The sequence below is a fragment of the Dipodomys merriami genome, unplaced genomic scaffold (genome assembly GCF_024711535.1).
Source record: "Dipodomys merriami isolate MVZ:Mamm:240054 unplaced genomic scaffold, mDipMer1.0.p SCAF_41, whole genome shotgun sequence".
NCBI classification, from domain to species: domain Eukaryota; kingdom Metazoa; phylum Chordata; class Mammalia; order Rodentia; family Heteromyidae; genus Dipodomys; species Dipodomys merriami.
The window spans coordinates 3,071,813-3,086,556 of NW_027205715.1; the positions used below are offsets into that span (position 1 = coordinate 3,071,813).

A 14,744-nucleotide genomic window follows, 5' to 3' on the forward strand; every position below is an offset into this window, starting at 1 on the left:
CTGCCATGAGTTCCTTTATCTGCTGTGGCCAGGAGCAACACAGTCTCGGAGACTAGAGGAGACTACAGAATGGAACTAGGTTTGGGAAACCAGGGGAAATGTAGCCTTCCGCTGGCAACAGATCCCAAGGTTCCATTAACCAAGGTTTTTATTGATCTTGTGTAAGGAAGTAAGGTACAAACTTCAACAAGTGACAACATATTGTATACAAGTGGTAGACAACCTTATTTTCGGAAGGAGAGCTAAACAGTAAACAGCCTACAATTACCCTTAAGCTCCCACACAGTTTAGGGTGAAATCTGAGTTTCCATTAAGCCTGGACTAATTGACCTCTCCAGGAAAACTATCCATATTCAGAGACTGTATTGGAAGAAGTCATTCCAAACTCCTAATCCTTTCAGGTCTCACAGGTTGGATTTTCAGGCTCTCATAGTTGTTGTTGTTGTTATTATTTCCTAGGCTTGAACCCGGGGCCTGGGTGCTGCCCCTGAATTTTTTTTTGCTGAGGCTAGCACTCCACTGCCTCTTGAGCCACAGCTCTACTTTTTGCTGTTTAGCTATTAGGGTCTCATGGACACACTTGCCCAGGTTGGCCTTGAACCAACAATCCTCAGTTCTCAACTTCCTGAGTAGCTAGGATTGTAGACATGAGACACCACGTTTTGATCATTCCAAAGGAGAGGGCAGTTTTAGCTAGAGGGAAAGCTTAGTTACTTTTGTTAGTTGCTTCCTGATGGCAATTTGAGTCTGGCCCATTTTATATTTACTAAAAGTAATATAATAATACATTTTCCCCTTTTCCTCACCTATGTCTCCTACCATAGAACCAACCATGCACGCCCTACAGCCCTTGACTCCAGCTGCCACAACTGTGAGACAAATTGCTGCTGCTTAAGCCACCTAATTTGTGGGACTTTCTTGTGGCAGGTGTTGTAAGCTCCTAACACCACCTGCTACTGTCCTGCCTTCCACAAGCTCTGACAGGCCTGGAAAAGCACATGTCCCAACGGGATGGAGTCCAGGGTGAGCCCAGAGCAAAGCCAGCTTAGTGTTTCATGAGTATTTTTTCTCTCCTAGGGTGGTAGGTTTTCTGGAAGCTGAGAGACCTGCTTCTCTGTCAGCCCCAACTTTATAAAGTCAGCAGGTGCTGATATCCTGGGCCAGCATGATGGCCTTCAGGAGTGCAGGCGTGACACAGCCGGCTCGCCATACCTGTTCAAGTCCAAGGTCACAGGTAAAAGGACGGCAGGTGCCTGAATCCCCATCCTCTCCACCGCCCCGCCCGCTTCGAATGTGAACCCGGGGCGCCACGTCACCCCCCCCCCCCCCCGCCCATCTCGAAGCCGAGGCCCGTCGGCATGGGGGGCATCCCCGGCACAACCAGCCCAGGGGACCCCGGGGAGGCGAAAGGGGAGGAGGGCCCTGGGGTCAAAAAAGGGTGGGGGTGCAGCTTTGTGAGGACACAATTTGCAGAGGCCGCCTACCCGGGAGGCAGGTAGGCCGGCCCGGGCGCCTGGAGCATCCCGAGCCAGGGGACCCTGTGCCCTCAGGGCCGAGTGCCCGCGCTCCGCAGAGCACCCCGATAGGGCAGCCGAACCCGGGGCTCCCGAACCCGGGGTTCCCGGCCTTGCAGCCGCCACTCGGGATGACGCAACGGCGGCGCGTTGCATCAGCCCGCACCCACGTACTCAGCCCGCCCCGCGGCCGCCCGGATCCGGACGCTGATTGGTCCACGTTAGGCAGTGACCTCCGCCTCAGCCAATGGACGGCAGCCACAGAGAGGACAAGCTGCGGGGCCGGGGCGCGGGGCGCCTATAAAAGGCTCCCGAGGCGGGGGCGCGCGCCTGCGAGACGCGAACTGTCGTTGCGGAGCTGTCGGCGGCTGCGACGCCGCCCGCCTAGCTTTTCCGAGCGCAGCCGAGCACTTGGTGCCACCGGCATGGAGCCCGAGCCGGAGCCGGAGCCGGTCACGCTTCTGGTGAAGAGCCCCAACCAGCGTCACCGCGACTTGGAGCTGAGCGGCGACCGCAGCTGGACCGTGGGCCGCCTGAAGGCCCACCTGAGCCTCGTCTACCCCGAGCGTCCGGTGAGAGGGGCCCCGGGGCGCCCGGGGACGGGAGGGGCGCCTCCGCCTGCGCCCGGAGCCTCTCCTTCGCTGGCCTCCCCCGAGTCCCGCCCTGCCGCGGCGGCAGCCCCCGCTTCTCGCCCAGCGTCCCCTCATCTTTCCAACCCGACGGGGCCCGGGTCACTTGGCCCCGGGGCGCCCTCCGCACCCCATTCCCACCCCCGAGGCCGTTGCGCTCCCCCACCCCACCCCACCCGGGCCTGCCAGCCGGAACCCAGACCAGCAGCGGTTTGACCTTGGGTGACTCATTCCAGACGCCCAGCCTCAGTGTCCCCCAGACAGCCAGCGTTTCCAACTTGGTTTGCATCTCTTGGGGTGGAAATAGGAAATAAGAGTTTTGCGCGCGCGCAGCCCCTCGGCGCGGAGAGGAGGGTTTAGGGGCTAACCCCGGCACCGTGTCCTTAGGGCTCCCCCGCCCAGGAACGGGACGTGGCCGGCCCTTCTCCTCCCGGTCCTGTCCGTCTCCCGCTGACTGCCCCTCCCTGTCCTGCGTAGTCCCCAGGGAGGAGCCCCAGGAACGAACTTTCTAGCCAAGAGTAGTGGTTTAGAAGGAAGACAGGCAGTGAGAGTCACCCTCAGGAGGCCGATGGTAAGATTTGGGGTCGTCAGTTTTAGGGTGACTTACTTTCTTGCCTTGTTTTGGTGGACACGTCTGTCAACAACGCCCTCAGTCCGTCCCTCCCTCCCTTCCCCAACACGTGATGATGGAGGCCGTGCTGGACCTTCCTGTATTTACTTTATCCTCTGCTGTTATGTAAGTGTTGGCCGAGGACTTTACTGCCCGCGAGTGCAATTCACCATCAAACGGGAGAGGGCATCTGGGCAGCAAAAGATGGAAAATTGAGCCTTCGGATCTGAGAGTGCCAGTCTGTAGTGGCGCTGTGTCAGTCTGGTTTTATTCTGATGGTGGAGACTGTAGCAGGGACTTTTCCTTCCCAGTTGGTCTTAGGAAAGTTCCTTCCTTTGGGAAAAGGCTTCCATTACAGTATCCTTTAGCATATTCGCCTGGCGCCCTGCCCTCTCATCTGAGATAACTTCCAAGAAAGTAGATGGCCTTGTTACCGGGAGATGGTGATTTGATTAGGGGCACACATGAACACAGCAGGTGTCTGAAGCCTTTGGTTGTAAAGGACCAGGCTTTGAGTTCTTCTTGGGTGAGGACATCAGTCCTGTCTGTTAAGTCTGAAGGCCTATATTTAAAATAAGTCTCCTATGTATGGAAATCTGTATTTAAATGTTATTCTGTCAGCAGCATGCTTATTTGTTTTCTGTAGTTTAAACAGGAATAATGTGAGAAGCTCTTCTTTAGAGTGGTTGTTTGCGTAACATTTAGTTTTTGCAAAACTCAGACTTCTGGGTAAGCACAGAGTGTTCCCAGGCCCTTTTGGGGGAGGGTGGCAATTGAAGTGGCATTTACCACAGGGCCTTGCAAATTCAGTAATTATCCTGGAACTCAGTGAGGACAGCCAGGAGCACAGCATCTGATAGGGTCTGGTTTTGAGTACACAATGTCAAAATGTACTGATGTATGCTGATAAAGTTTTTGCTGTTCCTTTTATACAGCCTCATTTATCATCTGAGGCTACTTGGCAAGAATTGCTTTATTCCAGGCTTTGTGTAATTGCTCATTCTAGCAAGAGTGAGTGGTCTCTAGTAGAGAGCTGTATAAAACTGGATTTCCTAGGACTTTAGAGTCACGGTGGACAAGAAGGCTTTGAATCTTGACTAGCAGCAAGAAACTTTAGACAAGTCAGTTTCTTGAACCCCTGCACCCCTTAAAGTAGGGATCCGAACTCACAGGTTGTAGGAACTGTCACTCATGTCTCATCTTGGTGAGTCTGCTATTCTTCTTGGGCTTATTTGAAAAATGGCTGTCACTGAGACAAGGCTTAGGCCAATTGGGTAAAGGCCCACCGTAGGAGTCCTAGGAGTTATTTTAAGGCCCAACAGGTTTTAAAGTTAGTAGCTGTAAAAGTTCCAGTACAATTTGTGGTTTCTTTGTTGGGTTTTTTTTTTTTGCTTTGTTTTGTTTTGTCAGTTGTGGGCCTGAAGTCTGGGCCTTGGGCGCTGTCCCTCAGCTCTCAGCTCAAGGCCAGTGCTCTACGACTTGAGCCACAGCACCACTTCCAGCTTTTTCTGCTTATGTGGTGCTGAGGAATCAAACCCAGGGCCTCATGCATGCAAGGCAAGCACTCTACCACTAAGCTACCTTCCCAGCCCCCAATTTGTGTTTTTAGTACAGTTTAGAAAGCAGTTTCCCACAGAGGTCAGAAGTCAAGTAATGTTGCCCTGGTTTTTCTGACCAGGATATAAGCTGCCGTCCTAAGTTTATTTGCATGTTAGAGCTCACTTTACAGTTGAGCTATTTTTAAATAAAAGTTTTGAATATGAAGCCTTTAAAAAAGTGTTTTCCTGTGATGCTTGGGGGAAGCAGACATATTCAGGTTATTTGCATGAAATGGTTTGTTTGAGAATTGATAGGTCTACATGCTGACCTATGTTTTTCTTTCTGTCCACAATCAGCGTCCTGAGGACCAGAGGTTAATTTATTCTGGAAAGCTATTATTGGATCACCAGTGTCTCAGGGACTTGCTTCCAAAGGTACTTGTGTCATTTACACATTAACTTTGGGGTGTTCTTATGTACTAAACCAGGTTGAATTCAGGTCCTAAGGTACTCTCATTACTTTCATTTAGCAGGAAAAACGGCATGTTTTGCATCTGGTGTGCAACGTGAAATGTTTCTCAAGAATGCAAGAAACTGGCACTAAGGTATGTCTTTTTTCATGATTGTAACAGTTTATGTCCTCATATTCTTCAGTGGGCTCTAAAACACATAGATAAACTTGCAAGGGAGATTGCATGGCCTTTTACTAAGTCGTTTTTGTTGTTCTTCTCCAGGGCCTATTAGTAATTGTACTATCAGTATAGTTATGAACTGTATTATAGTCAAGTAGGAATAGACTGTTCAAGTGTGCTGTGTGCAAAAGTGGAGTTGCATGTTACACTGTCTGCTGTGATACATTTACCTGTGGTTATTGTGTTCCTAAAAGACTGAACTAGCACTTGACAGTGGGTGTTTATTAAGCTTATTTAGCTGCACAATATCAATATTCTAATGTGGTGCTGCACTGGATTTAATTTCTGGAAGTAGTTTATCAGCACAGGCTTTAGTAGTAGTAAATAGGAAGCAAGTTTAGCACATTGTCATCAAGGCTTTATACCAGTGGTAACTGCGTTGGAAGATTTCTGTGAAACTGTAGCATAATTGCTCTAAAAAAAAAAAAATTTATTTTTTCTGTCTCAACCCGCTGCCACCAGGGACAAGGCAGTAACGGACACCAGACTGTGGAATTGAGATTTTGTGCACCAGCTTCAGGTGCCTAAGTCTAGTTTACAAGGTATTTGAGTAGGGTACAGGGGCATATGTACAGAAAGTGAGGTCACAATATCCTTGAAGTCACATGCACCAATCATGTGAGACAATATTATTTAAGTGATAAATGACTTCCTTATTTTAGGAAGCAGAGTAAGCAGTAAATGACTTACAGTTTGCACAGGGTTCTGTCTATCCCCAGGCTCCCAGAAAGTTTGGAGTGGATTTAGCCTATATCCAGGATAGAAATCTGAATTCCTGGAAGCGGCACTGTGGCTCAAGTGGTAGAGCGTTCGCCTTGAGCTGAAGAGCTGAGGGACAGTGCCCAGACTCAGAGTTCAAGGTCCATGACTGACCAAAAACAAAAAAAAAGAAAAAAAAAGAAATCTGAATTCCTATTAAGCCAAGACTGATGGCCTTTTCAGGAAACACTTAGCATTCCTAGAGAATGTTGGGAGAAAGAATTCCCACCCCCAGTCCTTTTTGGGTCTCACAGCTTGGCTCTCACATTTTTAGTATCTCTGTTTGTTGAGGTGCTGGTTCTCCAACAAAAAGCTTCATATATGCTTAAGCAAACACTCCACCAGTGAGCCACATCCCCAGCCCTAGTATCTATATATTGAAGAATCTGTTGAACAAATTTCAGAAGACAGCATCTGTTTAGCTTTGTGGGATTAGGGTAGAGTTGCAGCAAATCTAGCTTGATTTCAGATTGTTGTCAGACTTTTTTTGATGAGACTCATGTTACATGTAGGTTGCTGAAGCTTCAGAGCGGCCTGAAGGTCCTAGTCATGGACAGCATCTTGGGGATTCCTCCAGCGATGGCTTGAGACAAAGAGAAGCTCTTCGGAACCTCTCTCCTGTCTGGGAGAATGTCTCAAGGTGAGTGCTATGTCAGGACTACCAGTATGCCTCTTGTGTATCAATTTAAGGAGAAGGTACACTTGCACATGCATGTGAGAATTATGATGTATTTATGCAAACACATGGTAGCCTAGGATGTATCAGAGAACTATGGCTCTAATTTGTCTTGATACACCACCTTTTAGGAACATAAAGTCATGCATATGCATATGTTAAGAATGCATGCGTTTTCACTGCTTCCATTGGTTGTCCTCTTAGCTGGAATTTGTGCTGCTGTGGCAGGAACAGCTGCTCTGCTCAGTGGCTTTATGCTTCATTTGCCATAACAGAGTTTGACAATGGTGAACAAAAACTTGGTATTTTGACAAGACTATGGTGGAGGTATTAGGATAAAAGATCATCTCTCTAATGCAGTTAGAGCTTTTCTTTAGAGCAAAAGCCAGAAGTGCTTACCTGCTCTCATTTCATAGTTTTTGGAATACCTTTTTTATTTTTTTTCTTTCAGTACTGAGTTTTGAAGGCTTCAAGCTTGCTAGACAGGTGTTCTGCTGCTGAGCCTTGCTATATGCTGTACACCCAGAGAAGGGCCCTCAAGGATTTTGCTGCCCAAGCTGGCCACAAATTGCAGTCCACCCAGTCTCAACCTTCCAAGTAGTTAGGATTATCAGTGTGAGCCACTGGCATCCAGTTAGGTTCTTGGTACACCTTCTTGTGAAATTTCACTAACTGTAAGTGGAAGTTCTTTAACTTTTGAATTCCCCTGTTCTTTAATAAAAGAAATGTGGGATTTGTTTTGTCTTTTTAACTTTTAGAGAAAATCCCAGGCCAGCATCAAACTGAAGATCCCGCTGCCTTTACCTTTTGTGTTGAGATTGTAGGTGTGTTCCACCACATCCAGCTCTTTTTAGTGGTTTTTGAATTTGGTTTTTGATAAAGTGCATGTTTGAGGAAGGAGTAGTATATTTTTCCTGAATGGAAATTTCATATCTACAAATAAGTAGAAGGAAGTGCATGATGACTCCCTACCAGCCAACAGTGACAAAGTCACACTTGTCCTTGCCTTAAAAAAAATACTTTGAGCCGGGTGCCAGTGGCTCACGCCTTGTAATCCTAGCTACTCAGGAGGCTGAGACCTGAGGATCGAGGTTCAAAGCCAGCCCGGGCAGGAAAGTATGAGACTCTTATCTCCAATAAACCACTAGAAAACCAGAAGTGGCACTGTGGCTCAAGCGGTAGAGTACTCGCCTTGAGCTGAAGAGCTGAGGGACAGCGCCCAAGCCCAGAGTTCAAGCCCCATGACCGAACAAAAAAAAAATTTTTTTTAAGTATTTTAAAGTAAATTCTCAGACATTTTATTCCTCACATTCCAGTATATATCTATAAAAACCTTTTAGTTTGAAAAGCAATATCATCATCAGATCTCACAAAATTTTAAAATACTTTTATCATCTCATTTACATGTGCTAAATTTTTTTTAAACAATTGCTGTTGTTCAATGAGGCAATGGCCTAGCGTTATAATGCCCTGGGTTCTATTTCCAGTACCACAAAACAAAAATCCAGTATCATGTCATGGCTAACATGTATTGGAATGCATGTTTTAGAAATACACTAGGTATAGAGTTTACTGAAAAGACTGTCAGCAAATACATTGGCTAATTGCATACATTATCAGATAGGAACTCTCAAAGCTGCTTTCCTTATTTTAGCCAATTGGAGAGTTGAGGCTTGTATCTGACTTCTTAAATTTCATTATATTTAAACTTGTTGATTTCATTCAACAAATATTTATGAACAGTGAGTGAATCTAACTTTGTCTAATGATATTCAGGGATGACCACATAACCTGCAGTCTGCCTGCCATCCACTTCATGAAGTATTGCCAAAGGGACTGACAGTATAAGACAATATGAACCAAGATGACTTTACTCCCCTGCTAGAAGCAGGGGAAGGCTATTGCCTGGCTAAAAAAGCCTGAGTTTGGCATCACAAACCATGTCTTCAGTCGAGCCTTGCTCCTTATTGGCTCATGACCTGTGAAATTCCCTGTTTTTCTTAGGTTTATTTGGTCCTTTTCCACAGGCCATTGGGGATCCATTAACCTGTCTAGGATCCCCAGTGGTCAGTAAGCACACAGGGGTGATAGCATGGCACATATAACCCTGAAAGGGTCTAGATTCAGATCTAGGGGTAGGGAAAGAAGTTGTATTGGGAGAAGGGCAGAGATGCCATTCAGGAAAGGCCTTGGATATGTGGCTTTAGGGCTGGTCTCTCTAAAGGATGATTAGAGAATTCAGTCCTGCAGTGAGGACTAATTCCTGCCTGAGGAGGCTCAGCATGTTAGTGCATATGTGTTGAGGCACACTGTAGTGCTTTTGGTGCCCACACAATGAGAGCTTGCTGCAGGGCTCTTGTCTTTCCACAGGATCTGAGCTGTGCTAGGAGGAGTTGATCTTCTGTCTCTGATTTGAATTCTTGATTGTAATTTAGTTTTCATTATTCATAACCAGTCAACTCAGGATGTGTTTTTTGTTTTACTCTGTGTATAGGCCTGAAGCAGTCCAGCAGGCATTCCAAGGCCTGGGGCCTGGTTTCCCTGGCTACACAACCTATGGGTGGCTGCAGCTTTCCTGGTTCCAGCAGATCTATGCACGCCAGTACTACATGCAGTAGTAAGTCCTTCTTGCCATGCTGGGTGTGGCCTTGATCTCAGGAACGAAGGGAAATCCTTGCCCACACTAGGAAGTTCAGAATGGAGGGATGAGTATTTTCTCCAGTCTCTGCAGAACCCAGAGTGGAGTATTATAAATGACAGCTACTTCCTGATTTGTGATGATTGCATGGTGCTGGCCTAACCTTTACTTACACTAGGTGCTAAAGTTTTGAGATAGTTTCAATATGGAACTACTGTGCCATAATTTTAGAGTGACCTTAATATTTAATTGCAGATGAAATTTACCATCTGGGTTTTCTTAGAAAATGGACTTATAGATATGACTGTAAAAACTGTCTTGCCAAGTTTAGTGGCTCACCTTTGTAATCCTAGCTAAGATTTGGAGGATTGCAGTTCAAGGCAAGCCCAGGAGAGAAAAGTTTGTGAAACCCCATCTTGATCAAAGTGACTTGATCTTGTGGCTCAAAGTGAAAAAATTATATATTATATAAAAATATATCTCTCTATATAAATTATATTAAAACATAGCCATGAGTGAAAAAATTCAGGGACAGTGCCCAGGCCCTGAGTTCAAGCCTATCATTGGCAAAAAAAAGCTGAGTGCATTGGTGTACCCTTGTCAGACCAGCTATTATGGGAAGCATAAATAGGAGAATCCACAGTCTAAGCTGATCCTTTGAGCCAGGTGCTAGTGGTTCATGGCTGTGATCCTAGCTACTCAGGAGACTGAAAGCTGAGTATCATGGTTCAAAGCCAGACTGGTCAGGAAAGTTTGTAAGACTCTTATCTCCAATTAACCACCAGAAACCAGGATTGGAGCTGTGGCTGTGTGGTAGAGTGTTAGCTTGAGCAAAAGAGCTCAGGGACAGCATCCAGGCCCTGAGTTCAAGTCCCACGACCAAAAAAAAACAAAAAAGACCCTGTTAAATGAAAAAAGCTGGACACTGGTGGCTAGCTACTTAGGAGGCTGAGATCTGCAGATCACAGTTTGACACCAGCATGGGCAAGAAAGTCCTTGAGGCTCTTATCTCCAGTTAACCACCAGAAAACCAGAAGTGGAGCTGTGGCTCCTTGAGCAGAAAAGCTCAGGCCCTGAGTTCAAGCCCCATAGCCTACAAAAAAAGCAAAAAGGGTTAGTTTAGTTCAAGTGGTAGAAGACCTGCTTAGCAAGCAGGAAAAAAAAGTTCTTCTGCAATTGAAGAAAAATCAAGTGTATTATAATTCTTACCTGTGAAAGGCCCCTATGTAAATAAAGGTATGTGAGCCACAATCTTTCAAGTACTTTACTCTCAACACTATCTACCTCTTCTATTTCATTTTTAGTTTAGCTGCCACTGCTGCATCAGGAGCTTTTGTCCCATCACCAGGTGCACAAGAGATACCTGTGGTCTCTGCACCTACTCCAGCCCCTATCCACAACCAGTTTCCAGCTGAAAATCAGCCAGCCAATCAGAATGCAGCTCAAGTGGTGGTTAATCCTGCAGCCAATCAGAACTTGCGAATGAATGCACAAGGTGGTCCCATTGTGGAAGAAGATGATGAGATAAATCGAGATTGGTTGGATTGGACCTACTCAGCTGCTACATTTTCCGTTTTTCTCAGTATCCTCTACTTCTACTCCTCCCTGAGCAGATTCCTCATGGTCATGGGGGCCACCGTTGTTATGTACCTGTAAGCAGATGGTTTCTTTCTTCATTTTTCCCTTTTTACTGAAAATTACACGCTAGTGTGGCTCAAATCAAGTTCAAAGTTTTCCTTCAAGCTTTGAAGGAAGTGTGTTTAAATAGTGTCACATTCTGGCACTTTTAATGTAGCAAATCATGGTTTGGTTGTGTATTGTTCAGAACATCATCTTCAGGATAGGTTATCTTCCTCTTATGGCTCATGAACCACACAGACATGGGCATATGGAGGCATGGGAAGCTGTGTTTGTCTTAACAACATATTTGTATCAAGCTGCCTTCCAGGAGAAAGGTCAGGGCATAACTGTTAGCCTAGTCCTAGAGGGCCAGGAGACCTTCCTGGACCTGAGGCTTGTTATAGCTGTGTTCTAGAGCAGCAGTTCCCACCTGGGAGTTCTTCCATACCTTCTCCTTAGGACATTTGAGTTTTATACCTAAAAGAGGGTGGTGCTGCTGGCATCATGTGGAAGCAAGGGGTGCTGCTGTTTTCTGTAGTGTGTCACACAGCTCTCACCATAAATACCCAGCCCAGCTTCCCTGAGGCGCACGCTGACACATCCTGGCTTGGAGGACAGGACTTGGGGTTGTAACTGAAAGACTTTTCTTTGTAAAAGTGGATTGTATTTTAGTTTTGGGGAATTAAAAAAGAACACCTGATGGCTCATGTCTGTAATTCTGACTACTTAGGAGCCTGAGGTCCAGAGAATGGAAGTTCAAAGCCAGCCTGGGAGGAAAATTCTAGTGATTCCAATCTTCAAAATAACCAACAAAAAGCTGGGCTGAAGTCATGGCTTCAGTGGTAAAACTCCAGCTGAGCAAGCAAGAGACCCTGTGTTCAAACCCTGGTACCAGACTGGGAATGTGATTTAGTGGTAGAGTGCTTGCCTAGCATGCATGAAGCCCTGGGTTCGATTCCTCAGTACCACATAAACAGAAAAAGCCAGAAGTGGCGCTGTGGCTCAAGTGGTAGAGTGCTAGCCTTGAGCACAAAGAGGCTCAGAGACAGTGCCCAGGCCCTCAGTTTAGGCCCTAGGACTGACAAAACAACAAAGAAAAAAACCCCTGGTACCAGCAAATGAAGAATATAAAGCATAGAGAAATATTTAGAATAATGTAGCATTCATATACCATAATTACTATCTTGTAGTATTTTAAGACTTTAATTGGATTTTACAAATAAAGCTTTTAGTCAATTCTTCCTATAGTCACCAAACTTAATGACCAAATTTAGATTTTTTTTTAATGTTTTATATATATATATATATATATATATATATATATATATATATATATATATATATCCATAATTCCAGCTTTGTGAGTATGTGTTCCCCTGTGTTGAAGTCTTCCAGTGTGAGGTATAGTTCAGGCAAACAAACACCTGTTGGACATTCTAGCCACCTCCAGTTTCCTTGCCGCTGAGCAAACACAATCCCTGCCTAAAGAACAGAGAGAGCATCGAGAGGATGTGATGGAACGGCTATGAGAGGGGCTTATCATGAGCTTCTGCCCCAGGTGCTTGGTGAAGTTCAGATCCTGAGTAATTCCCCACTGTAACTTTGGCTAACATGGACTTGTATGTGCTTCCTTTGAAGGCATCACGTTGGGTGGTTTCCATTTAGACAGAGACCGGGTCAGAACTTCCCGAATGACGGTCCTCCTCAGGAAGCTGTGAATCAGGACCCCAACAATAACCTACAGGTATGGAGCATCTGCTGGAGCCAGGTGAGCTGATGGCTGTGCCAAGCTCACCTTCTTGCCCAGCCTGGCTTTTGCTATTTTACTAGGCTAAGTATTTCATGATCTTTTAAAAAAACAACAAAAACAAAAACTTAAGAGCAGCAGCTATTTTTAAATCTTTGAATGTGCCATAAAATCTATCAGGTAGGGCTGGGAATGTGGCTTCATGGTAGAGTGCTTGCCTTGCATGCATGAAGCACTGGGTTCGATTCCTCAGTACCACATACACAGAAAAAGCTGGAAGTGGCACTGTGGCTCAAGTGGTAGAGTAGCACTCTACCACTGCCTTGAGCAAAAGAAGCTCGGGGACAGTGCCCAGGCTCAGAGTTCAAGCTCCAGGACTGGCAAAAAAAAAAAAAAAAAAGTATTTTTTCATCACATAGCAATTGACAGTTTTGCATGTGTGAATAATGTCTTGCAGCCATATTTTGAGATCCACAGAAGCTGCTGACAGTTTTTCTAATCAAGAGTTATACCTCCCAGGATGGATGGATTTCTTGGGAAATAGTGTACAGAAATAGTTTTTTGTTTTTGTGCTTGTACTTGGGCTTGACCCTCAGGGTCTTGTGCTGTCTTGGCTTTCTTGCTCCTCCTGCCTGGTCCCAGGCAGAAATGGAGCTTTTTAAGGTAGATTGAAGGATGACCCTAGAGAACGTACTCTTATAACAAAAGTGTTCCATAGTATGTTTTTAGAACTCTGGGGTTTCTTAATAGAGCACTTCCACAATTGGAATATCTGTGATTAATGAAGTGTTGAGTTAACCACTGATAGTTGCTACCAGGAGTATTCACAGCTGTGGGAGATCCCAGCAGTAGTCAAGCTGTAGTGTCCACGAGGAGCCTCATGCACCTTGGGTCTTCATTCCTGGGCCCAGCCTGTCTGGGGTCAGGGATTTATTTACACTTCCCTCTCTAGTGTTCCTCACTTGTATTCATCATGGCCTCACTGATTTCATTTTTCTCCTTGTTTCATTACCAGCAAGAAGACGTTCCAGAAGCTGAAAGTCCCAACCACCTCCCCCCAGACCGGGGGGTGCTGGATGCCGAGCAGACCAGTCCCTCATTTATGAGCACAGCATGGCTTGTGTTTAAGACTTTCTTTGCCTCTCTTCTTCCGGAAGGCCCTCCAGCCATAGCAAACTGATGGGCTTTCACTGTAGCAGCTCAGCTCGAGGCTTTGACAGGCGTGGACTGCATCATCTGACCCCAGCTCGAGCTCTTCCCCTGGACTGGACATCACACAGTCATGGCAAACCCACAAGGATAATATGCACAAAGTAAGACATGAAGCCATGATACAGATTGAACAAAACTGCCTGGGGCTTCTCATGTCTTTATTCTGAAGAGCTTTACTATATATAATGTCTGTAGTTTACTAGGCACTGTAAGTAGAAGGCATTAGTGTCGCATGTGAATGCCTGAGGAACCCCCCAGACGTGTGCGTCTGCATGTGACGTGTGCGTCTGCATGTGTGTTGTACATAGCAGTCAGGCAGAAATGGTTCTGCTGGTACGATTTGATTCCTGTTGGAATGTTTAAATTACACTAAGTGTACTACTTTATATAATCAGTGAAATTGCTAGACATGTTAGCAGGACTTTTCTAGGAAAGACTTATGTATAATTGCTTTTTAAAATGCAGTGCTGTAAACCCAGGGGAACTTGGCAGAGGTGGGAACCTTTGCTGGGTTTTCTGTTCAATAAAGTTTTCCTATGAATCACTGTGGCAGACTCCTGTTGTCCTGTCACTGGAGGGTCAGCAGTGGAGCTGCTTAGGAAAGAAAGAACTGCTCATACTTGTGAAGAATGGTATGGTGAGGTCATGGCAGTCTTAATCTGCTAATACAGTGTGTTTCCTGTTTCTTCCGGACTGAAATGCTACTGGCTGGTGCAGGAAGTTGCCAAGGTTAAATCCTCCACGTTCAGAGCTGGTGGTGCTAAGTACCTTTCACCTTGGCAGTTCTGCAGTAGTGGCTCCCATTCAGATGGCATGATTTGGAAGCTGAGCATCCTTTCATGATGTGAATTCCTTTAATGCTAGTTTTGTCACTGAAAGCAAAGTTCTCTGGGTTTCCCACAAGTAGCATTGTGGGTAGAATTCGAAAGGGCCAGCCCCTGCCTCCTGCATTGTGGGACTTGAACTCTGAGCCTGGGCACTGTCCCTGAGCTCTTCAGCTCAAGGCAAGCACTATACCACTTGAGCCACAGCACTAGCTCCAGTTTTCTGGTAGTTAATTGGAGATAAAAGTCTCACAGACTTTCCTGCCTGGGCTGGCTTTGGACTGT

The 14,744-nt window shown here is 46.0% G+C and overlaps 1 protein-coding gene across 3 annotated transcripts; it reads left to right on the plus strand.

Annotated features, from left to right (window-relative positions):
* The first annotated feature begins 1,525 nt into the window (after nt 1-1,525).
* Nucleotides 1,526-14,181, plus strand: Herpud1 (homocysteine inducible ER protein with ubiquitin like domain 1). 3 transcript variants are annotated; one of them, XM_069992343.1, is made up of 8 exons: nt 1,549-2,086; nt 4,649-4,726; nt 4,825-4,896; nt 6,255-6,382; nt 8,913-9,035; nt 10,361-10,708; nt 12,315-12,420; nt 13,439-14,181. In XM_069992343.1, exons 1-8 carry the CDS (start codon nt 1,646-1,648, stop codon nt 13,601-13,603), a joined length of 1,461 nt encoding a protein of 486 aa, XP_069848444.1. In that variant the 5' UTR covers nt 1,549-1,645; the 3' UTR covers nt 13,604-14,181. The 3 variants fall into 3 exon arrangements, with proteins under 3 accessions (XP_069848445.1, XP_069848444.1, XP_069848443.1); XM_069992342.1 differs by having other exon boundaries at nt 1,551-2,086; nt 4,822-4,896; XM_069992344.1 differs by lacking the exon at nt 13,439-14,181 and having other exon boundaries at nt 1,526-2,086; nt 4,822-4,896; nt 10,361-10,551; nt 12,315-12,414.
* The last annotated feature ends 563 nt before the right edge of the window (nt 14,182-14,744 follow it).